Source organism: Archocentrus centrarchus, unplaced genomic scaffold, assembly GCF_007364275.1.
Source record: "Archocentrus centrarchus isolate MPI-CPG fArcCen1 unplaced genomic scaffold, fArcCen1 scaffold_30_ctg1, whole genome shotgun sequence".
Classification (NCBI taxonomy): Eukaryota; Metazoa; Chordata; class Actinopteri; order Cichliformes; family Cichlidae; genus Archocentrus; species Archocentrus centrarchus.
The window spans coordinates 2,087,920-2,113,127 of NW_022060259.1; the positions used below are offsets into that span (position 1 = coordinate 2,087,920).

General features: G+C 44.2%; 3 protein-coding genes across 3 annotated transcripts; 1 reads left to right on the forward strand and 2 right to left on the reverse strand.

Moving 5' to 3' along the window:
• Positions 1–505: 505 nt before the first annotated feature.
• Positions 506–11,098, reverse strand: acads (acyl-CoA dehydrogenase short chain). Its single transcript, XM_030723989.1, has 10 exons — positions 10,967–11,098; positions 7,747–7,907; positions 7,306–7,455; positions 7,070–7,181; positions 5,975–6,126; positions 5,722–5,892; positions 3,212–3,349; positions 1,817–1,912; positions 1,684–1,740; positions 506–1,590 (listed from the first exon to the last, which is right to left on the reverse strand). Exons 1-10 carry the CDS (start codon positions 10,992–10,994, stop codon positions 1,438–1,440), a joined length of 1,218 nt encoding a protein of 405 aa, XP_030579849.1. The 5' UTR covers positions 10,995–11,098; the 3' UTR covers positions 506–1,437.
• A 754-nt stretch (positions 11,099–11,852) lies between these two features.
• crybb1 (crystallin, beta B1) lies at positions 11,853–15,948 on the reverse strand. The gene is made up of 6 exons (XM_030724029.1): positions 15,893–15,948; positions 15,402–15,545; positions 14,278–14,396; positions 13,979–14,111; positions 13,443–13,585; positions 11,853–12,244 (listed from the first exon to the last, which is right to left on the reverse strand). Exons 2-6 carry the CDS (start codon positions 15,522–15,524, stop codon positions 12,067–12,069), a joined length of 696 nt encoding a protein of 231 aa, XP_030579889.1. The 5' UTR covers positions 15,525–15,545; positions 15,893–15,948; the 3' UTR covers positions 11,853–12,066.
• Positions 15,949–21,516: 5,568 nt separating this feature from the next.
• On the forward strand, positions 21,517–23,765 carry cryba4 (crystallin, beta A4). The gene is made up of 6 exons (XM_030724030.1): positions 21,517–21,583; positions 22,234–22,277; positions 22,641–22,759; positions 22,930–23,071; positions 23,225–23,367; positions 23,526–23,765. The coding sequence occupies exons 2-6, from the start codon at positions 22,239–22,241 to the stop codon at positions 23,671–23,673; spliced, it is 591 nt and encodes a 196-aa protein (XP_030579890.1). The 5' UTR covers positions 21,517–21,583; positions 22,234–22,238; the 3' UTR covers positions 23,674–23,765.
• The last annotated feature ends 1,443 nt before the right edge of the window (positions 23,766–25,208 follow it).

Here is a 25,208-nt window from a genome sequence, read left to right on the forward strand (position 1 = left end):
CACAAACACAAACAGGAGCAACAACCCTGCACAACACACAAACACAAAGTACGTGGCAGGTTACACACACACTTGCCCTCAGACCGAGATTCCAGGGAAGTGGAACAATAATGTCCACTTTTCAAAGAGAGGCCTGTGTGTGTGTGCTCAAATACACAACCAGACCAGCACACTGTAACCGTTCCAAGTTTGTTCAGCTGAAAACTGGAAAGAGCTGAGTTATGTGAAAACCTACAGACCTAAACCAAAACTGATAACTCAATGCACTGACCTTAATTTGTGATTTGATTAATCACAAATGTATCCGAGTAAATGTTAGAAAACACTTTCATATGCAAAAGTCTGCTAAAATCTTATTTAAATCTGATGGAACCATGTAAACAGTTTCCATTCATTTCCCATGTTTCTCACAAATGAAATAACTCCATCAGTTCTTTATTATCAGCATCTGCACACAGTGAACTGCATTAAAAATATTTACAAGTTATTCAGACATAAAGGTGTGTGAGGCAGACACAGAATTTTATTCCTCATCCTGACATTCCTGAAAAAATTCACATATGAAGCAAAAACTGATCACCTTCAAGCCATCATAATCATCTCTATCAGTTCAACTCAGCTTTATTACAACAGGCGCTTTAACCATCCAGAGAACTGTGATAAAAAAAACTGCAGTCAGCAACTGTGAGTACTCTCATCGTGTCTCTGTGATTACAGTTCAGTGACTGATGAATCAATCAGTGATTAATGAGCCAGAAATGGGTCAACAAATATGAAGGCACTCTGTCGCCCTCTGGTGACTGAACCTCCTCATAGGAGGCACAAGATGGAACTCGGAGTTTGTCCTCCAGGTAACACAGGACACCACATCAAAGGCAGGTAACAGTCATGATCTTAAAGGGTCAGTTCACCCCAAACACACACTAGAGTGCCTGGACATTTACAGAAGTCTTGTGTTTCCTCCAGGAGTGCATCACTAATGAAAAGGCTGCAGTGTGGCCACCTGATGTCACTGCAGGTCCACGCTGTTACCGGGCTGGTTCCAAACCACACACTCTTATTGGATGAGTGTGCTGCAGCTGTAAAACTCAGACACACAACACAAAAACCAAAAACAGAAAACAGTTGAACACAGAAGGACAAAAGATGCCCTTGTTTTAAATGCAGGTGAACTGATCCTTTAAACTGACAATGCACTGATAAGCTATTAAGGCAGTTGTGCAGATTAGAGTGTATTTGAACTGGTTTCTGTACTTCCTTCAGGCCCGAGGAGCTAACATCAAATAAACTTTGGAGTATTTTCTCCGATCTGCTGCCAAAACATTTCAAAGCTCTCGAGTGAGATGGAAAGGCCTCTGAGGTGAAGTCTGAGCTGACTCAGAGCTGTCAGAGCTGGGACTGGATCTCCTAATGTACCACAGAGCGACAGCAGTGCAGTTATAACTGGTATTCCTTCAGCAGCTGGCTGCCGATGACCAGTCTCTGGATCTCACTGGTGCCTTCGTAGATCTCTGTGATGCGTGCGTCACGGTAGTGCCTCTCAGCAGGCATGTCCGTCACATAACCCATCCCACCCAGAACCTGGATCGCCTGATTTGAAGTGCAAAAAAAGAAAATGTTAAAGTAATCAGAAGGGTTCATACATGTTAATTTCTTGACTTCATATTGTCATTGCTTTCTTACCTGGTGTGAGCAGAAAGTTGCAGCTTCAGACGCAGCTAGTTTGGCCATGGCAGCTTCCTGCAGAAGAAGAAGAGATAACAGTGATGTCTGACATTCTCCATGAAATGCAAACCTTAGCTCAGAGTGACCGTACCTTAGTGAAGGGTTTCTTCGAGTCTCGAAGCAGCGCAGCCTTCCAGGTGAGCAGCCGAGCGCTCTCCACTGCTACAGCCATGTCTGCCAGTTTGAACTAGATGGATTACAAAGAACACTTTGTGAATCTAATGACGCAGCAGATGAAGTGACGGCTGTAATAACTGTCAGCTGCACCCACATTAAACTCACAAGTTCTCTGCAGACAGCAGCAGCATTGCCAACTTACGCAGTGACTTTTGCACAACACTGCCGAACATTACATCAAATAATTCTATGCACTGCATGCTCTACAGTGAATGGGAACAAGGTGTGCAACATACACTCACCAGCCACTTTATTAGGTACACCTTCCTAGTACCAGGTTGGACCCTTTTTGCCTTCAGCACCGTCTTAATTCTTTGTGGCACAGATTCAACAACATGCTGGAAACTTTTCATAGAGACTTTGGTGACATGACAGCATCACACAGCTGCTGCAGATCTGTCAGCTCTTCATCCATGATGGATATTTCATATTCCACCACATCCCAAAGGTGCTTCACTGGACAGAGAGCTGGTGACTGTGGAGGCCAACAGTGAGCTCACTGTCATGTTCAAGAAACCAGTTTGAGACGGTCTGAGCTCTGTGACACGATGTGCTATCCTGCTGGAAGCAGCATCAGAAGATTCGAACAGTGTGTGTGGCCACATGGTCATTCTCATTCTTATGGAAATTTCCAGGTTGGGAGAGGTTTCACTACAATCCGTTCATACGCCAGCAATAACAAGACCCATCAGCGATGGGGATATCCCATAGCCAAATTTTAAGCAGCTATGGGCGAAACCACTGCTGGTGCTGGGAGGTGGACGGGACCCAAGATAAACTTTTCTCAGGCAAGCAACTGAGGCACAGCTGAGTGACATTTGACCTGGCAGGAAACACCAGAAGTGACCGTTCATTAGCTTCAAAGAGGTGTGTGATGAGCAAATCGTTTCCAGTGTGGACGCACGTCACTGTCGAAAGCACACTTACTTCGTGCCATCTGTGCCAAAATCAGACTGCAGAGAGGACAAACGACCCCAGCACTTAAATCAACTCAGCTGTGCAGAGAGCCAGGTGGGGCTGCAGCTATCGGTTATTATAGTCATCGAGTGTTCTATCAATTATTCCATTAATCGAGTAATCAGATAATACTTCTCTTATTGAGTTAAAATATTAAATATTCGTGAGAAAAAAACCAAACCATTCGCTACTCGGTAACCCTGAACATTTAACTAGCTTAACACTAGCATCCCAAGGCTAGCGTGAACACGCCGAAAGAAAGACGTGTGAACACATCACTTGGAAAGGTTTTAAATACAGTAAAATAACAGTTCTGTTATCAGATCACTTGATATCAGGTAATTGCTGTTACCTGAATGGCTTGCAGCTTGCCAATAGGAGCTCCAAATGCAGTTCGTTTGTGTGCGTAGTCAGCAGCACAGTCCAGAGAAGCCTGAGCGATACCGAGAGCCTGAGATGCAATCCCGATCCTCCCGCTGTCCAAGGTTTGCTGTGGAGCAAAGATGTTACGATGCTGTTACATTTTTTCACCATTTTATACAAAACAAAAAAAAGGTAACAACGCTGAAAACATGAACATCAGGACTCCAAACTGAACACAATTCCACTGGTCTCATTCAAACTTCATTCTAAGTACAGTTTTGCAAATGTCATTCCAACTAGTCTCAGTCATGTTGGACCTGTTCAAACTCCACTGGAAGAACAATTCAATCATGTGTCAGAGGATAAAAGAGGCCTCGAGCGTTATGGAGGTGTTGGGGAAGAAGACGGAGCAAGGAGGACAACGAGGATGGGAGGCAGGAGAAGACAGGATCAAACACATGTTTGTTGGTTTGTTTGTTTGGTTGTTTGTTTGGTTGTTTGTTTGGTTGGATGGTTGGTTGGTTGGATGGGTGTCTGTCTGTGCACTGATTTGACTGTAGCGTTTCTCATCGTACTTACATTACATAGGTGAAATTATCTGAGTTTTACCAGATACTACACGAAATAGGTAACATTTGTGTTAAATATACAACACAAATGCTGTTTGGGAGTCTTGGTGGTAGTGTTTGGGGTTCATTATATCAGTGGAAGACATGAGTATATAATAAATATGTGTACTGTTTTGGAATTTTGGAAGATGTGGAGTTTTTACAAAGCAGTTTTTCAGTTTGTGTTTATTGTTTTGAGAAGCTGAGCCAAAAACTGGTCACACGAGTGGAGGTTTGTTCACATCAGTTTGGGAATCCTTGAGTGAGAGACTGACTGAGTCCCGCAGGGACCAGTTTAGTATGGTAATAAACTCATATTTCACTGTACTAAAGAGAAACAGTGGTGTAAAATATGATTAAAAAAACCAAACAAATGTAACATTAAAGTATTTATATTTAGTTGTCACACCAAAATGACATTCCTGTACTTTAATGTTAGAATATTTCTGTACAAAAGTGAAAATAAATAAAAACAATATTCAATATTAGGAAATAATCCAGCTGACTGTGGTGTGCATTACAGGCTGAGCTGTCTCTGTTAGCCTTGTGGGCCCATGCTGTGGAAAGTGAGTGACTACCTGTATTTGTTGTGAATGTGAGACATAACGTTACAGTATCAGCACAAAGCTGTAACCAGTGTGACGTCCTAACGGGGAAGTTTAAGTTACTGAAATCAGCCACAAAGTGTGTAGGTAGGCCAAGCCTAAGAGCTAGTGAATGAAAGTCTGTTCACTGCACCAGCAAAGGGAAGCACGGCTCAGTTCATGCAACATTATGACCATCTCGCTCACTACAGAACTGGTCTGGACAGTAAACGCTGGTCATCGGCTATGATTGAGGCTCATCTTAAACCACAGGTCTTCCAATCCTAGTTCGGCGCACCAGACCTCGAAAGGTACTGGGCACAAATCAGATCCGAGAGAAAGCCGCACCTTCTTTTATGTTCAAATCCATCAAGATTAGGAATATCTGACATTTGGAAATGGTCCATTAGCTAGATCTTCTTTTAAATGAGTGCTACTCAAATGTATTAAAATGTTTTTTGTCAAAATCTGAACAGAAGGAAAATTACTTCCTAAGATAATGTTATGACCCAACCACTCCTTAGTTAAAGCTAGCATATTTGGCTTGCAAACATGATGGTTAGCAAGTTACAGGGTCTTATAGGGAATGCTAGTTGGCTAGCTTGCCAATTCACTGACATCAGCTAACGTGATCCATGATACTAACTTATGTCAGGTGCTGTTTCTTTAAGCCGTCAGTGCACCCGTCAGTGCACCATGTAGTATACAAATCAAATATGTAAACCAATATTTGGGCTAGCTAGCTGTAACGTAGCTACATAACACACATCTGGTGTCAGCAGCTTTGTCAGGTCCGTAAACTGTGCGGTTACCATAGTGATAGTATATACACACTGGTCTCTCAGTGCTTACATGACATACAGTACATGAGTGCAGGCCAATGGTGTGCATGTCTTAGCACTGTTCTGGCCAATGCTAGCTCACATTAGATGCGCACAAACACCATCAACACTTAAAGACAGTGTCATTAGTAACAAGGATCAAATATCAATCATTTGAAGATGTGTAGAAAAACATGATGGAGCTCCTCCCCACTCCATTTTCTGACTTCTTATAGAGATCAGGGAGTTCATTCATTCATTAATAATGGATGGATGATCTCATAGCAGCATCTGTCAAATTAATGTAAAAATCACAGCTGGGCCTGTGTGAGCCATTCGGTTTCTTTAAATTGGCTCTCACACCCAAAATGAAGTCAGTCAGGAGGAAGACTGAAGAAAATGATCCCGCTTACATTCTCCAAACTCTGGCTTCAGCAGTCTCCCACAGAATAATTACAGCTCTACTATGGAAATGCTTGAAAATACCATGGCGATTTTGAATCCTGCTCCCCGTGGACCCAGCATGTTTCCCAGTGGTATCCGGCAGTCCTCCAGGATGATGTTAGCAGTGGACGAGGCTCTGATGCCTAACTTGTCTTCCTTTTTCCCCAAGGAAAGCCCTGGGTGTGGCATGGGGATAAGGAAAGCACTGATTCCCTACAGGACACAGACAGCATTCCCCATTATTACGGTGTACTTCATCTCTGCAGTGACTGTGTGAAAATGTGCTGCCTCGTGCCTTGTGTTTGAGTTTCTTGTCTGTGGTGGCAAACACGATGGTGGCCGAGGCGTCCCAGCCGTTGGTGATCCAGGCTTTGGTTCCATTCAGCACCCACTCGTCTCCCTCCTGACGTGCTAAGGTGGAGGCTGCACCTGCATCACTGCCATTGCCTGCAATTTGAATTCCCTCACTTTAGTTTGATTAAAAACAAAGAAAAACAGGTACTAAAATCTAGGAGTGTCTAAACGGAGCCTAAAACATCTGTCACATCCACATATGAGCGACTGTCTTTCAGTAGACAGTAATCATTTATTTTATACTGGGCCTTGGAGGAGCCCCTCTGTTCACTCTCTCGTTGTAACAAGCTGTTCTGGCTCCCTCTCCTCCCCTTACTTCCTCCCAGCTTACTTCTGTGTTCACGATCAGAGATGAGATCACCACATTAGGGATATGTAGACATATCTCTAATGTGTAGTCAGCAAAACTGTCAGGACATGTAGAATTCAGGATAACATTACAGCCCTATTTCATAACACATGACCCTTCAGCAGACATTTTATCACCTTCCTTTAAATTATTTCGCCCTCATGTGGAGGCCACGGCCTAAACTTTAATCCAAATACTTGCAGTCTGGGTTACTAAAGATATAATACATATTCCAGCAACATGGGTTTTCAATATTAAAAAAACCTCATTAAATGAAATGAAATTTATGCATACTGTAAGAGACTGCAGCCTACAACTGATGTTACTACAAACAAACTGACTCTTTGCCTGGAAGGTTGGGATTCCCCAGCTTTCACTATCTTGCTACAGCTACAGTTTCTATGGAGAATCCCCACTTCAGATAATATCCAGGAACATGAACTTCATGTTGCACATCTTTGAAGAGTAAAGAACACATATGCCAAATTTCACAGCTCATCTCCTTGTGGTTTGGGAATCTATAGACCGGAAAGGTGAAACCTCACGGACAGGTGCCTGCCTGGATGGACGGATGCTATGACGACAGTATCCTCCCGCTTTATTTGCACAGGAGGATAAAAACCAGACTCTGGTGTCCCTCAGTTATAAATAACTGGTGACTGATAATTGATGAGAGGTCACATTTACCTGGCTCACTGAGGGCGAAGCAGCCCACCTTCTCTCCTGTGGTGAACGGCTGGATCCACTGCTTTTTCTGCTCTTCTGTACCAAACTTCAGTATTGGTCCAATGTACAGCGACTGAGCCAAATAACACAGAACATCAGAACACAAACACAGAACATCAGAACACAAACACAGAACATCAGAACACAAACACAGCCTTATTAATGCTTGCTCCTCTTTGCTGACAGACTGTACTCACATTGTTAACAGAGACCACGACTCCGGTGCTGGCGCAGCCTCTGCTGATTTCTTCTATAGCCAGACTGTACGCCAGGTAGTCCATCCCAGCTCCACCCAGCTCCTCTGGAACCTCCATGGCCATCACACCCATTGTCCCCAGCTCCTGAATCTGGACAGGATAAAGAATATTTACAGTAATACATTAACTGACCATTTTTGGGCCACAAATCTTTATTACTATTTCTCACTATTATTATTATTCTCCATTACTCGTTTTCCAAAGTTCTTCACGTCTCAGTTTTATAGTGAATTTAAAAGTCTTGTGTTTGGAGCACTTCCTGGTCTTGCTGCAGCCTGACTAAGTTACAGACCAGGACAGACGGCTGTTAATGATGAACTCACAGAAACTCTCAGTGCTGATATTGTTAAAGTAGTAGTCACTGTGCAGCTGTGTGGGTACCTGTTTGGCAGGGTAAACATGCTCTTTGTCTAGCTTGGCAGCGATGGGGGTCAGCTCTCTGTCAGCGTAGTCTCTGCAGGTCTGTCTGAGGATCTGATGAGTTTCTGGTAACTCTGCGAGCTGATACAGGCTTCGACAGCCACTCAAACACAAGCTGAGAGCTGAGGGACGACAGAACAGAAAAGGTTTTAAATACTCAAATGAGCTTCGTTGATATTTCATGCTAGTGATGTGGTGCCAACGTCATTACCACTCATAACCACTCAACTCAGTTCAGCTCATTTCTGCTCCTCTTCATGAAAACAGCAGTATTATCGAGGAGCAACAAGTGGGGCTCGCCTCTAAACCCTCTGCGTTTTAGGACCGAAGCAAAGCTGCACTCACAGCTTTGAGCCACTCACAGCCCTTCTAAAAATAATCACTCCTAGTAGCAACCATCACAGCCATCTCAGGCATAAGACGTGCTTTTTTGGCATTTGACTTTGTGCAGTTTGCAGTAAACCTGCATGCTGCAAACTCTGTAAGTCACGTTTGTGTCATTCATTTACATCTTTTCCTCCTGAAAGTGAAACGCTTACAAATTCAAATGTGATAAGACCCGCAGCAAAAAAAAAATACTCCTGTCCACAACTTTCAGACACAGGACTGACCCTGTGCTTCTTCAGTAAATCCAGCAGCTTTGTGCTGCTGTAGACGTGACTCACTCTGCCCCTAAACGTTCCTGTTTCTTTAACTTCCAACCTTACTATTTTTCACAGGCTGTTCTCATTTAAATGACCTGCATAAAACAGCAGGGTAAGAACAGGCTGAGGGGAAGTAAGATGCACATTCTGTAATCTATCATCTGCACACTGTAGTTTCAACACAACACACAACACAGCATCACGCTGCTGAGACTAGTTTAAGGTTGTCCTTATACATTCTCCTTTGCACCTTTCCTTGAACTTGACGACATTTTCATCAAGGTCCAGGAGAAAAGGTTCGGAAACGGAGACAGGAGGTCCTTTGGGAACACATCCTTAACCTGCACAGAGGCTCAGAATGATGCATGGTGCATGTTTGATACAATATAGCATACTGAATATACCATGCGTAAAAATTCATGGAAAACATTTGGAATTACTTGTATTGTAAGGATGTGTTCCATAAGCACTTTTTTCAAAAGTCATGTGAACCTTTGATTAATTGGTTTGATGGTGAGACCTAATAATGAGGCCCAGCTGCAGCTTCAAACACACCCCGGGCGAGCCAGATGTGACACATTATTATTACAAATATAATGATTCACAAAGTTCACAGCTGTCTCACGATGGGGTTAGCAAAACTGTCAGGACAAAGGACGGCTGAAAAGTGCAAACCTCGGTAACTACGCTGATATTCATCAGTTCTATTATGTGAGACGTCATCCTCGCTGGTTGTTGTAGTCATATAATAATACAATAATAATAACAGGCTGAAGAGGAGACATGGGCCTGCCCTCCTGTAGGCTGCAGGAGGTGTTGTATGGGTTTGGGTGCAATGAGTGTTGGGCAGCAGCCAAGGGCAGAGGCCCTGGCAGACCAATCCCCAGCTATCAAAGCTAGCTACTGGGTCATGGATGACAGTTGAGAGTACCTTCTTGGAGTTGCTGGGTGGGGAGCTCGAGGGTGCTCCATCCAGTGAAATCTGGAGGAGCATGATGAGGAGGAACGGCCTACCTGATCTGAACCCGAATGGTGTTTTGTTTTGGGACAGCTTGTCCATAACAAACACCATGTTCAAACATAAGGGCAGACCCAGGACACGCTGGAGAGATTAGATCGCTCAGCTGGCCTGGGAACACCTTTGAGCCCCTGTGGATGAGCTGGAGGAGCTGGCTGGGGAGAGGGAGGTCTGGGCTTCTCTGCTTGGGCTGCTGGCCCTGCGACCCAGCCCCGAAGAAGTGAAAGAAAATGCAGGGATGGATTATTGTTAGTGGTAGTACTAATAGTATGACGTCTATTTTATGACATATTTGTATTACACTTTTGATGGTCATTTTGCGTTTATTCTGCTACACCGGCGATGTCAGAAACATGAGGTCACAACTGGCCTAATTTGGTCTTCTGGATGCTTTTAAAAAAATACATGTATATTTTTTTTAATAAAATGTTTTCCTATTCCTAGATGCAGCAATGCCAAAGTCCTACACAGTAGTGAACATGTACATACATTTATAAAGTAATAGTTTCAGATCTAAAGTAACAGTCTGAATCTCTACAGTGTAGTTACAAAACCCTGTGATGCCTTTATGGATCACGGTATATACAAATGCTGACAACTGATAACAGAGTCTCCAAATATGGAAAAACTCACAGGAACTGCACCTGATTTGTAGCAAAGATACATTTAGACTTTTTTGTAATAGCAGGTATTGTGCAATAGATTTACTGGTCCAGCTCACTTGAGGTCAAACTGAGCTGCATGTGGCTCTGTGAACTACAGTAAGCTGTACACCCCTGTGCAACAGCATTGGTGTCTTTGAATGCAGCACCAGCTGCTATCCAAAGCTACAGACATAAGAGCATCCGGGCAGGGTGGAGTGGGTGGAGATGAGTGTGACAGGAGAGCAGTGGAGAGAGTCAGCGAGGAGAGGCCGAGATAGTTTGGACGTGCAGAGGAGGGATGGTGGACACACTGGAGCTGCCAGGCAGGAGAAGAGGAAGCTCGCAGAGCAGGCTCATGATGCAGTGAAGGAGGACATGCAGAGGGTTGGTGTGACTGAGGAGGATGCTGATATTGGGTGAGATGGAGGCAGAGGATCCGCTGTGGCGCCCCCTAAAGGCAGTAGCCGGAACAAGAACAAGCACAGCTCCCCAGTACGCACACGTTATGTGGGTGAAAGGTCGTCCTCCCAGTCAGTCTGACAATTTCAGCAACAAAGATGTCCGCTCAGCTGCTGCTCAGAGGCAGCTACCATTTACCGCAGCTAGCTTTGACGTGTAAGCGTGTTTAGCCGAGGAGCAAAACTGTTCAACACTAAGCTCTGCCGCGTTTTTATGTCACTTAATCAAAGCTGGCAAACACCTGAATTTTGGCTGTCAAATATAAGGGCAGATGTTCAGTATAAACTGCTCTGCAGCCACCGGGTATTTGCTAAGCTAAGCTAACATTGACACTGAGCAGCTCACTCAGAGCAGCGTCGTAAACTTTCTGCTGTCAGGCCTTCAGTGATCGCTCCTTTCTTTCTTAATGTGCTCACCTCGTCTTGCCTTGAAGAGTGCAGCCATGGCAGCGTCCTCTCGGCCCGGCAACCTCAGCACAACCCCCTCTGCACAGGGTCAGAGACAGCACCGTTACGGAACCTGCTGCTGCCTTTATGTACGGTCGGATGTTTTGCTGTTGTGGGGGGGGGGGGGGGGGCACTGTGTAGTGTATGAAGAAGCGACAAAAAGCAACCCTTTGGAATTAATACACTAATATTAATATTTTATTTAATATTAGATGTCATCCGATAGTTTAAAGTGTTTTTCTCAAGTTCTATTGTTGCATTAGTAAATGTTGCCGTGTGGCGTCAAACTACGTTCAGTGAATCGGTTTTACAACTTCAGCGCTTGATGTAAACGCTGTTAAAACGAAGTGCCTTTGAGCCTGAGCCTGAGAACACGCAGCTCAGAAAGCGCACTTTGATTTGGTAAAAATACATTTATTGATCTGGGAATTAAGTGTTTAACCACTGACAAGGAAAGGCCTCACAGGTCACGTGGTTCCAGATCAGGTCAAAGTGCATTATTTCCCAGCGGCGCTACTTACTATATTTTATCATCCGCATACCTGGTATTAATTTGTGGTAAATTCAGTCACTTCTTCTACTGCACTGCTTCTATTTATATTCTTGTATTTTGAGATTTGAGTAAACAAAATAAAAAACATACTATCCAGTTATTAAAACATTGTTTTAAAAAGCCCCAGAATAATTTTGCCATGCCAAAAATAAATAAATACAGATAGCATGCCTGTGCAGCAGGGACCTCAATAGCAGTGTTAAGGCTAGCATGATGAAATTACCACCGCTCCAGATATTTCTATCACAATATCATCCACACATTTTCCTGAAGAATGAATAAAGGTAGTCCAGCCAAGGAGGGTTCAGGTTTTCACAACATGTTTATTTTTAGCACCATAAAAAGTCACTTAATGTTGTCCAGTGTATGTGCTCTCATTCTGTCTTTCCTCTGGGATGGAGCGATGATGTGGGGATTAAGGAAAGCACTGGAGACTGGAGAAAGGGCTTGTTTGGAGAGATAAAAAGCTGAGCGGGCTGCGTGGCTGCAACAGCACCGGGCAGCCAGCAGGTGTCATTCACTTGCTGGCGGAGGTGAAGGTGAAGCATCCTCTCTGGTGGAACTGCATGTCCCTGATACGGCGCATGGACTGGATCTGGGGCTGGAAGGCGCAGAAGTCATTGTAGTGTCTGTAGTCACCGCACTCAAACAGGTACTGGTAGCCTCTGTATCCAGGGTACTGGTAACCCACCCACCTGAGAGAGACATGCACAGGGTAAAGGAGAGCTGCTGCTGAGTTTATACTCATTATTCTGACGGTGTTTATCATAGGATGTTCATAATATGTGGGTTAATAACCCTATAAATGTTTTCAGAATTATATATTCCTTTGACATTGTAGGGATACAGAGAACAGGGCAGCTGCAGGCCTCACTGAGGAGGACCTCTCACTGCAACTATTAAGCTCGTGCTAGTGGTGATTGAAGAGGTTTTACAGGTCTCGTAGGAGGTCCTTAGAAATCCTTCTGAAATTTAAAGTTCAGTGTTGAAATTCTTGTGGTGAAAAGGCTCTGGTGGTCACTGAGGAGACACTAGAAGTATTTTAGGAGGTCTAGTGGTCAACAAACGTACCACGTGTCCTGAATGAGGTTCTCTAAGGATGGTTAGTGGTCATTAAGGAAGTGCTACTTCTCAGTCCACTTTAGGGAACTGAAAAGATCTTAAAGGATCATTGCTTATGAGGTTCCAGTGGAAAGTAACTTCCAAGTATTCTTAAAGAACTTCTGTAGAGGTCTTTTAAGGAGGTTCAATTAGTCATTAGTGAGGTTCTCCTGGTTCTCCTTCCAGGGATCACTTAAAGGGTTTTCAGTAGCATTTTAGGAGACCCTAGGCTTCCTTTAAGATGTTCTAGTTGTCCAGCAGAAGATTCTGGGTGTCCTTTCAGGGGTTTCTAGTGTTAACCAGGAGATTCTAAGGTCCTCTGGAGAGGATTCATGGGGTCGTTACCAACTCCAACATCAAAAACATTAAATTTGTGAATATTCTGGTGAGGATGGCATTTGTCTCTCCTGGAGGGTTCTGCATGCTTTCAGGATGCATGATAAGGAACAGTGAAGCTGTTCTGGATGGTTATGGTACAAATGAACAGGATTTGTACTGGAGACATAATAAAGAGAAGAAAAAATTTCTGGCTAAAAATTAAGGACATGCATCAGCTTTAAGCCTTGTGGTGACATGTCATCACTGGAGGCCTGTGGCTTCCCCTGAGCTCCAGCTCAAACAGTGTTGCCAGTTCAGAGCCTCTCTTTGATGTTGTGTCTGAAAAATGAGCAGACAGATTTGCTTCCAGAGTATTTTCTTATTGTCTCACAGCCTGAAAACACAGGCCTGCAAGTTTTGATATTCTGTTGAATGTATCTATTTTGGGCACAGGCAGTAAACGCGTCTACTCACGCTCCTCCTGGCACCCTCACGCTGCCCACTCTGTCGCAGAAGCCATGCGCCCAGAGGGTGGGCACATCATCCTCCTGGATCTCCATCTTGTTGCCCTTGAAGTCAGAGAGCTCATACAGGCAGATCTTGTGCTCCATGCTGTCCTGCAGGCAGGAAATGGAAGAACAAAATGTAGCTTCTGCACCTCAAATACTAAATTTCCCTGGTTGTGTATTCACTTGGTAAGAACATGTTGTGTGTTCATGAATTGATTTCCTGCTAAACTAAGGACCAAAACCCACTGATGATGTGAGATATTCTATAATCCATCCAGATTACCAATCCTGATAGTCAGCTAAGCATTTCAGTACTTTTTGAAGGATACATGCCAAACTTTTTTCTGGTTCCAGTTTCTCAAATTTGATAATTTGCTGCCTTTCTTTTCTGTAAGTTTAATTTCAGACTGTTGGTCCAGCAAAACTGTGAGCATGTAAACCTGGGGTCTGAGAACTTAGAATAACCATATTCTCCCATTTTGAGAAAACAGCTCAGTTTACCATTCGGATGGGCCTGAGGGACATGAGGCAGTCGCTGCGGTAGGAGTTGCTCCAGGTATCCCAGCGAGGATACTCTCCCTTCTCCAGGATGAACATCTCCCCACGGAAGTTAGTCTGCTCGAAGGCAACAAAGCTGGAGAAGGGGGGACACCGTGCACAGGGTGGGGGGCAAAAGGGTTGGGTGGGAAAGGGGCAGGAGAGAATTCGAGGAAACACAAAAGTGAAAAATATATGAATAGAGAAAATATGTAGGTAGCTGTTTAAATCAGGTTTGTGTGTGTGTGTGTGTGTTCACTTACGGGCCGCACTCCACAATGATACTACGCACTCTATCCATGCCACGGTCACACACGTTCATACACTCATTCTGGACCTCGATCATCCTGCCCTGGAAGTTCTCCTGGTCGAACAGCATGATCTGCACAGAGGACACACTGCAGCTCGTACAGCCACTCAGAACAATCCAGTACTCCTGTGCTGTCTTACTTTGATAAAAGTTCCTTTTCAGATTTAAGTTATGTGAAATTTACTGTCACAGCAACAAGTGATACACTCAGAAAACATGATAAATGCTTCTGGTAATGGATCTGGTTGTTACACAGCACTTTTCTATATATTTTTCATTCACACTCCAGTGAACAAGTCAGGGTTCAGCATTTTGCCCAAGGAAACTCAAACTACCAACCTTCTGAATAGCAGATAACCTGCTCTGCCTCCTGAGCCACAGCCGCCCTGTTTAACTTTTATTTATAATGGCTGTATTTTGCAGGCGGCCATTGTAAATAATGTTCTTAATGACTTGTGTGGTTAAAATAATAAAAGTTGAGTCACTGCTCCATCTTTTGGCCTGATGTGGTATTACATGCACGTGCTGCCTGTCTCCAGTTTAACGTCAGCTGACATTACAGATGTTTCTTAGTTCAGCTGGAAGGTTTTAAACTGCATGTTGTTTTTCAGTCACTTTACATGTAAAATTGTTGTTAAACAGCAGTTTCCCCTTTAAGCCCTCAGCACTTTTTTCAAACCAAACTACTTTATACTTCAGAAATATGCTTTTTATACGGCTGTGTGTAAGACTTTACAATATAAAACATTATTCAGTAGACTACAGAATATTCGGTAGTTTAACTTTAGATCCAGCCACATTTCTAAAGCACTGTGAGGCAGTAACCTTTAGAGGGTAGAGAGGTTATTCCTTTTTCTCACAACCTCAGTACATTCTGGGTAAATATCATTTGCAGTGCTCACAGCCTCAGTATTTAAACTCAATATGGCCACCATCTATTTTAAAACATAATAAAGATAAACTTCACACTGACTGCGCTGGTACACGGATGGAAAGTATGCTTCCTCTGGATTTCGCATGAACTGATCCCTTCAGGTTAAATAACATGCACACATTCAGCCTGCTGCAGTGACTCACTCTGAAGGATCCCATGCCAGGCTCTCCGGTCTTGGTGGCCTTGCTGGTGGCAGCTGGAGCTGGGGCTCCCTTGTCCTTGGCATCGGTGCCCTGGCTGGAGGCGGACTTGGCAGTCTGAGACATGGTGAGGGGCTTCAGGAGAGTCTGGGTGAGAGATGGAGGAAGACAAGGGGATAAACAGAAACAGAGGTGTAAATGGAAGTGACAGGGTTTCAGAGGAGAAAGTGAAAGGGAAGGACAAGTGAGGTTAAATGTGGCCCAGATGAGGTGTCAACACTGACAGAGAGCCGGTAGGCAGGAGTGTTTTGGGGGGTTTGAACTAGTAGCACAAGTCTGAAGTTTATGTGGGAGGTTTATTTGGGCGTTGTTTTGGTCTTTCCCCGGGATGATGGAGGTTAAGCTGGGAGTGGGCCCTGGCTCTGGATGTGTGGGCGTCCTGCTGTACAATGCTGGGTGCTCTGGGGTGTATGTCTGCGTCTGTGTGTGCTTACCTGCGTCAGTATAGCTTGCAGTGCTGTGTGAGGGAGGCTAGCTCGTGCTGGTCCCTTCAGCACTCAACCCAAGCTTTTATACTCTGGCAAAGGCCAAACGTAGAGGCTCACAGCACAATAGAAAGCCTCTCGTCATCACTGTTGGCCTGTGCCAAAGCCAGCAGGTCATCACATAGCCTGGAAACACCGCCGGCCCCTCTGGCCTGCCTGTAAGCATTTTGCTATCAAAGGAAACCACTGACCAAGGCATTCTTTCCCATGTGTTGGGCTGGCCGGCCTGTGAGCTATAGTTGCACGTAGAGCCGAGGAATGCAAAGGTCCACAGGACACAAAGAGGTAATCCACTCTCTCTGTCACCTACACAGGAAAGCTCACACACAAATACGACATGTGCTTCAGCTCTGGACTTCAAAACACAGACTTTCTATTTTAAATCATCACAATTTCTTGGTTTTGGAGAATTACAACAAGAACAACCTACAGAAAATGGGCAATGAATGCGCATGTTCATGTTGGTCTTCTATATAATCTCCACAGAAAGAATGGACACATAACGACTTACATTTAAAATGAAATGCTTTGATTTTGTGGCATTTTTGCAGAATAAACCTTAATAAACTCAAAGATAATTGATTTACTGGAGGGTTTCTCTCTCCCACTTCAGTGAATGCACACACATTCAAATCCACCAGAGCTGCTTCACTGGAGGCTTTCCTCATTACAGTCTCACTGCTGACTGCTTCCAGTGGCTAATTTAGCTGGTGTTAGTCAACTTTGATATTCTTATTATCACTGCGGTGGTGAATCAGTCTGTGGACCTCATTACGCTTCACTTACTGTTAAGTGGAACTTCCTGACAGATGGTAAACATGTTCCTGTCCCATAAAACATCTTTCCAGGCAACAACAGGTTCAGCATCTGACATTTTCTGCAATTTTCCAAAACCAACATCCAACATTTGTGCACGTAATAATTCAAATCTTCTACCAGTGACAGAAAATGATTTTATGCTAGTCAACACAGGACGGTGTCTTCTTCTTCTTCTTGTACACAGGGAACAGCTATCATATAAACACAATATTTATTGTCCATCCAGCTTCACTGCACCCACTCCAGGCTGTTGTTGCTCCGCTGAGAGGAGGTCAGGCGGAGCTTGGATTTTTGTTCCTTAAATAGTTATTTCTGCAGCTTTTCATGTAAACATCCGAGCGTAACACTGTGAATGTCAAAGAAAAACACGTCTTGCCTTTATCTGTGTCAGATCCCCCCCCCACTCTGGAATGTCCATGTTAAGACGTTTTTGTGGACGACCTGCCAGCTTTGGTAGTAAGTTTATACTACATTTCTATTATTAATCCACTGCCCGGCTGACGTTTGCAGAGGCTACACGGAGCACAGGCAGCATCTGTTCAGATACTTTATGGTGTAATGTTAAATGTCATAATCAGTAAACTGTATATCAGTCCAGTAAGAGCCAGACCAGCCGGTATGCAGTAGTATCTGTCAGCAGGGCCATACCAGTCCAAGGGTTTACTAGAATAACCCCAACTTTACACTGCACAGGTGCACATGTCAAACTTTAGGTTTCCTGGGATAACCTTAGACTGACCTGCTGAAGTTCATATTTCACTCACAGCTGTGAAGGATTTCTCCTTCAGAGGTGAATAAAGGTTGTTGTTGGTGGTGGTGATAATTCTGGGATTATGGCAGATGGATTATGTGTGGATTATATCACTTCAGCTGTGATCGTTTCCACGATGGAAGCAGGATTAAATTGTGTTCAATACATGGACTAATCCTGCAGTGTAATCTATACAGCTGACATTGCATAAAATGAGCTCTGATTATGTTTGCTGTCATTTCTCTCTTGAAAAGAGACTTTTAATCTGAAGGAGACTCTTACCTGGATAAATAAACATCCATACTGTGAAGGAACACGTCTGTAGCACAGAGCAAATGAACAAGTGTTTTATTTCACACCATTAACGAGTAACAATACTAATAATATTCAACAGGCATATTAAACAAATATGCAGGACTGCTTTCTTGTATTTACACAATATCTCTAAAATTAGAAACTCCCTGTTTAAATCCTTCTCCTCACCTACAAGGTCTTGAATAATCAGGCTCCATCTTATCTCAAAGACCTCATAGTCCCATATCACCCCTTCTCTCTCAGACTGCTGGCTTACTTGTGGTTCCTAGGATACTTAAGAGTAGAATGGGAGGCAGAGCCTTCAGCTTTCAGGCCCCTCTTCTGTGGAACCAGCTCCCAGCTTGGATTCAGGAGACAGACACCCTCTCTATTTTTAAGATTAGGCTTAAAACTTTCCTTTATGATAAAGCTTATAGTTAGGGCTGGATCAGGTGACCCTGAACCCTCCCTTAGTTATGCTGCTATAGGCCTAGGCTGCTGGGGGGGTTCCCATAATACACTGTGTGTTTCTTCTTCATTCACCTCTTTACACTCTGTTTATACCCCACTCTGCATTTAATCATTAGTTATTATTAATCTCTCCGACACAGTGCCCCCCCCCCCCCCCCCCCTCCCCCCCCAGCAGATGACCCCCCCCTCCCTGAGCCTGGTTCTGATGGAGGTTTCTTCCTGTTAAAAGGGAGTTTTTCCTTTCTACTGTCACCAAGTGCTGCTCACAGGGGGTCGTGTTGACTGTTGGGTTTTCTCTGTATTATTGTAGGGTCTTTACCTACAATATAAAGCACCTTGAGGCGACTGCTGTGATTTGGTGCTATATAAATAAAATTAAACTGAAGTGAATATTGTTAGTAAAGCCCATGGTAGGTTAATTAAGTTATCAGTACTTTGAATGCCACACAGACATAGTTTCATTTCTTAAAATAACAAAGCTTGGTACTTTCTAAAAATAAATAAATAAATAATAATAATAATCACCAGCATTTTTAGCAAAGTAACTCATAAAGGCATAAAGACAGCTGCTGCATATGCTGGGTAATAATATTTGTATTCCTAGTATGCATTCAGACAGCAGGATGGAGTTCAGTTCAAATAAATGACTGCGTGGGTTCATGGTGATAGTGGAACATGCCAACAGTGCAGCTCACTGTCACCAGTTTGAATCAATGATCTGGTTCTTTGGAGCACTTTGAGCAGATTGACTCAAACTGAGGTTGGTTGTGGGGTACGGCACACCCCGCTGACATCACTGGGAGGTGATATAAGAGAGTGTAATCATTTTTGATGGCACAAATCAAGTGCAAGAGCTTAGAACTGTCACGTGATTTGATGATGATGCATTGTCACAAAGGTAACAGGCTCCATCCACTGATTGCCTAGCAACAGGAAAAAGACCCCCACACACACACATACACACACACACACACATCATCCCTCCTAAGAATGACCTCAAATCTGTCCCAAAGCTTCCCGGGAGTAAGCCTGCCAAGTCCGAAGGAGATCAGACGAGTGGTTGTGAAGAGAGCTGATGAACAGATGGAAAGACGTAGATTTCTTAGATTAACACGGTACAACAATAAGAGGGATATTCTGGGTTTCTGGAAACAACTTTTTACACTTTGAGGCAGAAAACACTGCTCGGGTTTTAAATCCATTGACCCTCGTTCTCCTTTTATGTTCTTACACTGACACAAAATGTCCAGGAGACCTTTGTACCTCCAACTAAAAGGAACTTATTGATCTTTGACTCTCCCTTTCATTCTAGCTGCTCAATTTTCTGATGACTGCCAGGAGTCTCAGGAGGCCTTCCTGAGCTTCTCCAAGAAGGTAACATTGAGACAGTGCTCTTCATTATCACCGCTGATTCCACAGTTTGAAGTGAACATTGTCCTGTTGACTTCAGGTGAAGTTGTGTAAGAAAATGAGGAAACCTGCTGATTTGGCTGGTCCTGTGATTTTTGACGCACCTGTTATAAATGAGTTGCTTCAATTTGACTCTTTCAGGGAGGAACTCTTTTGGCCTCATGGAACTACAATTTCTGTTTTCATTTCACAGAAATTACCTTTTACTTGGTGATTAAGTCGGGCTGATTGTGTGTTATTGTATATGAGGATCTGAAGCAGTGAATTATGTCGGAAAGTGGCCGATGAGCTGGATTCCTTTGGGCTCACAGGAAATAAGGATAAATCTGTGCTGTCCATACAAGTGCCTCTGCTCTCTTGTTTACAAGTGGTTGATTATGTAAGCACTCTAACACACACACACACACACACACACACACACACACACACACACAAGTCCTAGCTAGTACCATACACTACAGCATGCTGGTTAAACCAGTTTAAATATTGAGGGCTTATATTTTTTGTGAGCTTGTTGAACGTGTGATTAAAAGCAACACTGCATGAATTTAATCATGAACATAAGAGCACTAAATACAAATACATCAGTGCTGATGTGATGTGATCATAGAACACTGAAAATGATTTTCCCATGTGCTGCAGTTGAGCTTTAACATGCGAGCAGAGGGAGGCTGCCCGCCGGAGCTTCATGCTGGGAGCATTCTGGTATGTAAGTATTAGTATCCGACACAACTAGATGAATAACTTCCTCTGTGCTGTTTACATTTCTGTGTGTGCACATCGGAGGGTTTCATAAGAACACTATCTACACAGCAAATCATGCTGCCTTGACACATGCATGAGGCTTTTTTTTGTTCTTGTTCCTCAGACTTCATGTAGCTAGTCTGCACTAATGATGGCAAACATGCGGCGACCTGCCTGAACAGCTGAGAGGAGAGGTGACATTAAGGCGGCTGGGAACAGCTGAGGACGGGCCTTTGTTATAAATTATTGTAAACTTGGGATCTTTTGGCAGCAGAAATAAGCAGCCTATCAGATTGAACAGTTTAGGGCTGTTTTCCTGTTTTCTGGCATTTAGTCATAGATGTCACAGTTAGTGCTTTAACTGATGCCAACCCGAGCACACACACACACACACACACATACACACACACACACTTTTGTAGTTAAAACAAACTGCTGTATGGGCGCTCTGTTCTAACATCTTTAAAAAATCAAGTTCTCTGAAACGTTTTCGTGTTTTTACTGCCTTCAGGACATTTAATGGAAAGACACAAACACAGATATTCCAGCGAGCACCTGAACTCTGCTGCTGATCGCTCCCTTTAGCAGATAGAGCGCCGTCACGGTCAGCTCTTCTCTGCCGCCAGCATGAACAGACACGCTCGCACAGCGTTTGTTTGCTCGCTCTGTCTGTAATTCTAACATCTTCAACAAATTCTCATTCTCTGACAGCTCATTATCATATTTACTCATTTCAGACATTTAATGGAAAAAACAAAGAATCAATTAAGTGAGAAAATGATTGCCACATTTATCTGTCTTCACTTGCTGCCCTTCATTGAAATAAACAGCTTCCAGCTGCATCTCTTCTCTCCGTCCTCTGGCCTCTCTGGTGTCCTTGGCCCTCAGTATTTTCTCAGTGTGCTCTGTATCTCACATTTCTTATATTCCTGAGTCTCTGTGTCCACTGCCCACGGTGATAATGTGGTGTCTGCACTTCTGCCCCTCCATAGATTAACGATGCTTTTGTCGGGGGGGACAAAGAAAAGCCCCTCCCTGCTGCTGAGCCGGGGCTTTCAGCATGGCCCCCTGCCAGGGGAGGCTTTAAAAGGGTGGGGGCGCGTGGCTCCTCTCACTCTCACGGCAGGACAACCCAAGGGCATCAAAGCAAGGTGAGTTCCTGTCCCTCACCCAGCCGGCACAGCCATCCAGCACGGCCAGCCAGGGCAGCACAGCCAGGGTATAGCATCCCCCTATATTCACACATCTATATCCAACTCCCCCCCTCTAAACACGCACCGTCCAGGCTCCAGGGCTGAAATCACTGCACCCAGTGGCTGAGATGAATAGTGGTGATGATGGAAAAATCTTAGAAATGGGCAGAAAAACTAGAATGAGAGAGAGAGAGTTAGAGAAGGCTAGATGAAGCCTCTTCATTTTGGTATACAAACTATAAATAGATGCTGGTGCTTTCCACAGAGGAACCACACATTCAAGCTGGTTCCAGTATCCTGCCCATTATGCTGAAATTGCCTTTTGGCCTTTTAAAATGCACACTGCTCCTGCTGCATAGGCCATTTAATGTTTAACACGCTCTGTGGCGATACAGGCTTGTTTTCCATTACGATGACGGGCTTCTATCAGTAGGTCTCCAGATTTTCTGCCTTTACCGGTTAGCTGTGAATTTTCCCGTCGTTCAGACTCTCACGCTTAACTTTTTCTCTGCATCACAATAAAATGATGGCTGAGCTGTTGTCACTGCGATCCGTTCATTGTTAGCGCTCTTGCGTGGAAATCTTTCTTCTGTTTTTCTTCCTTCCAGACAAGATGACTCACCATTGCACCAAGTTCTCCGGCCACTGGAAGGTGAGTCTGCAGATGGAAGAGGAGCTTTATTCATCACCGTCTGTGGTCTGCCTTTCAGCCTTTAACTTTTCCCTGAGATGTGACCACGAGCTGCTGCTTGTGAAACGTCTCGCACAGTTAAGCATCAGGAAGAGCAGCCAATGAATGCACTAGGATGCTATAAACACTTCATTAAGATTTTAATGTTACACAGTTGTGCATTAAGTCTTGTTAAAAGTGGTTTGTCTCCCAATTTAGTGCAATTAGCACAGCCAACATAGTTTTGTGTCTTTGAGCTGAGCTGCTGAAGGGATTTCAGACGTCAGGTTAGTGTTTGATACCGTAGCCATCAGCTGCCTCTGCATGTCCTGATCTCCCCGTTAGATCATCGTCTTTGATGAGGAGTGCTTCCAGGGCCGCCGCCATGAGTTCACCTCTGAGTGCTGCAACGTGATGGAGTTTGGCTTCGAGACCGTGCGCTCCCTCAAGGTGGAGAGTGGAGCGTGAGTAAACTGATATCTGCGCACAGAAAAGAACAGAAACGAGGAGAAAATGCAGCACCATCATAAAGTGACATATGGTTAACATGACACGATGTTATTAAGCTTTGTGGAAGTGAAGTTTGGGACCTTCAGGATGAGCTAACGGTCTTTCTTTCCTTGCTTTCCCCCAGCTGGGTGGGTTATGAGCATGCCTCCTATCAGGGACAGCAGTTTGTCCTGGAGAGGGGAGAGTACCCCCAGTGTGATGCTTTCGGAGGGAGCAATGCCTATCACATTGAGAGACTGACCTCCTTCAGACCTATTGCCTGTGCTGTAAGTGACCTTTCACCTGCTGCCGGTCTTTTTCTCTCACTGAAATACCTGCATTGTCTGTGAATGTCGGTGTGACTGATAAGTCAGTAATGTAGATTTCCTGACCAGGAAAACAACTCAGATGTGTTGTTTGTTTACCTCCCCCGCCTCCAGAACCACAGAGAGTGTCGTATGACTATCTATGAGCGTGAGAACTTCCTGGGCCGTAAGGGTGAGCTTAGCGATGATTATCCCTCCCTCCAGGCCATGGGCTGGTGCAACAATGAGGTTGGCTCTCTCAGGATCCATTCTGGAGCGTGAGTGTTCCCAGCTGCTTTCCTTCCACATTTTTCTTCTCCTTTCCTTTTTTACCGCCCTCCTCTCAGCACTGCAAAAAAAATAACCCTACTCAGACTTTCATAATATGCTTTTGCAACATTTCACATGTCCTTTTGCCTCTGTCGCTTCTCTGCAGATTTGTGTGCTACCAGTACCCTGGTTATCGTGGATACCAGTATATCATGGAGTGTGATCGTCACTGTGGGGAGTACAAACACTTCAGGGAGTTTGGCTCTCACTGCCAGACCCCTCAGATCCAGTCCATCCGCCGTATTCAGCAGTAACAACTTACACCAAACCCTTTCTAGCATGTGACCCTTCACCTTTGACCCCTGCTGCTTGCCCGTGCTAAATAAACTGTTTTTCTTAAACCTTACTGACTTCCACCAATGTATCTGCTTATCAAATGGATTTACTGACGGAGTTATAGTTCCACCCACACGTGTGTTCACCTCTGCATAACTCACATGACACTGTACAGAGGCTACCTGCTAATAAAGGTTGATGAAAAAAATAATAAATAAGCATTTAGAACCAAGTTTATAGCTTATTATGCAACAGCTCAGTATCCATCAGATTAATAAATGCGAACCTAATGCTTACAAATATTTGCATAGCTAATGAACTACTTGCCTAATCAAATGCTGCTGTCTTATTAGAGAAGAAGAAGTGACTTTGTGTCTCCACAGCGGGGAGTGCTGTATGTTTTATTTGGCAGAGTTTTATACCGGCTGCACTTCCTGACATAACCCCAAAGGGGGGGTTTGTGTCCACTACACAATGGCGGCACAAAGGTTGCTGTCTTAGTATCTTTGATAATTCAATAATTGTTGATAATTCAGTAATCATTAAAGGTGATCATTCCTATATTTAAAACTAGAAATTCACTAAAGTGAGACTGTGAAGAAACAGTTGCTGTGACTCCATGCCCAAAATGTCGCCATCATTTCTGTGTAACACTTCAGCATAAGAGCAGTGAGTCAAAGGGACCTCTGGACTTTAACCAGGAGAGTCATTCAGAGCACATTCTGATTTACAGTAATGGCCTTCAGGACATGGGGGTAAAATGCAAAAGACATGCAGTCCTTTCAGCTGCTCCCAATATTTCCACAAGGGGTCACAACAGTGGGCAGCACGGTGGCACGTGCTGCCTCACAGCAAGAAGGTCCTGGGTTTGAATCCACCATCTGGCCTTTCTGTGTGGACTTTGCATGTTCTCCCCGTGTCTGCGTGGGTGCTCCCTGGGTACTCCAGCTTCCTCCCACAGTCCAAAGACATCCAGTCAGTGGGGCTAGGTGAGCTGGTGATTCTGTATAAGTGAGTGTGAATGTCTGTCTCTGTGTGTTAGACCTGTGACAGGCTGGTGAATTGGATAAGTGGAAGCAGATAAGTGGAAGAAAATGCATGCATGGATGGATGGATGGGTCACCACAGCAGATGGATCTGCATGTTTGTTCAACAGTTTGGGGCTATTATAAATCTTTGTTTCATCATGTGCCAAATGTTCTCACTGGGGTCCAGTTTAACACAGAGACACCAGAACATTTTATTACAGCGGTTAGAGCACGCCATAGGTATTAAAGGTTCTGCACTGCAATGGTGTGAATCACGGTGTGTCTTTTGTCCAGCCTCCCTCCCCTCACCCCCAACCAGTTGTGGCAGATGGCTGCCCCTCCCTGAGCCTGGTTCTGCCCGAGGTTTCGAGCTTTGAAAAGGCAGTTTTTCCTCCCCACTGTCCCCAAGCGGTTCCTTATAGGGGGCTGTCTGATTGTTGGGGTTTCTCTGTATTACTGTAGGGTCTTAGCTTACAATATAAAGA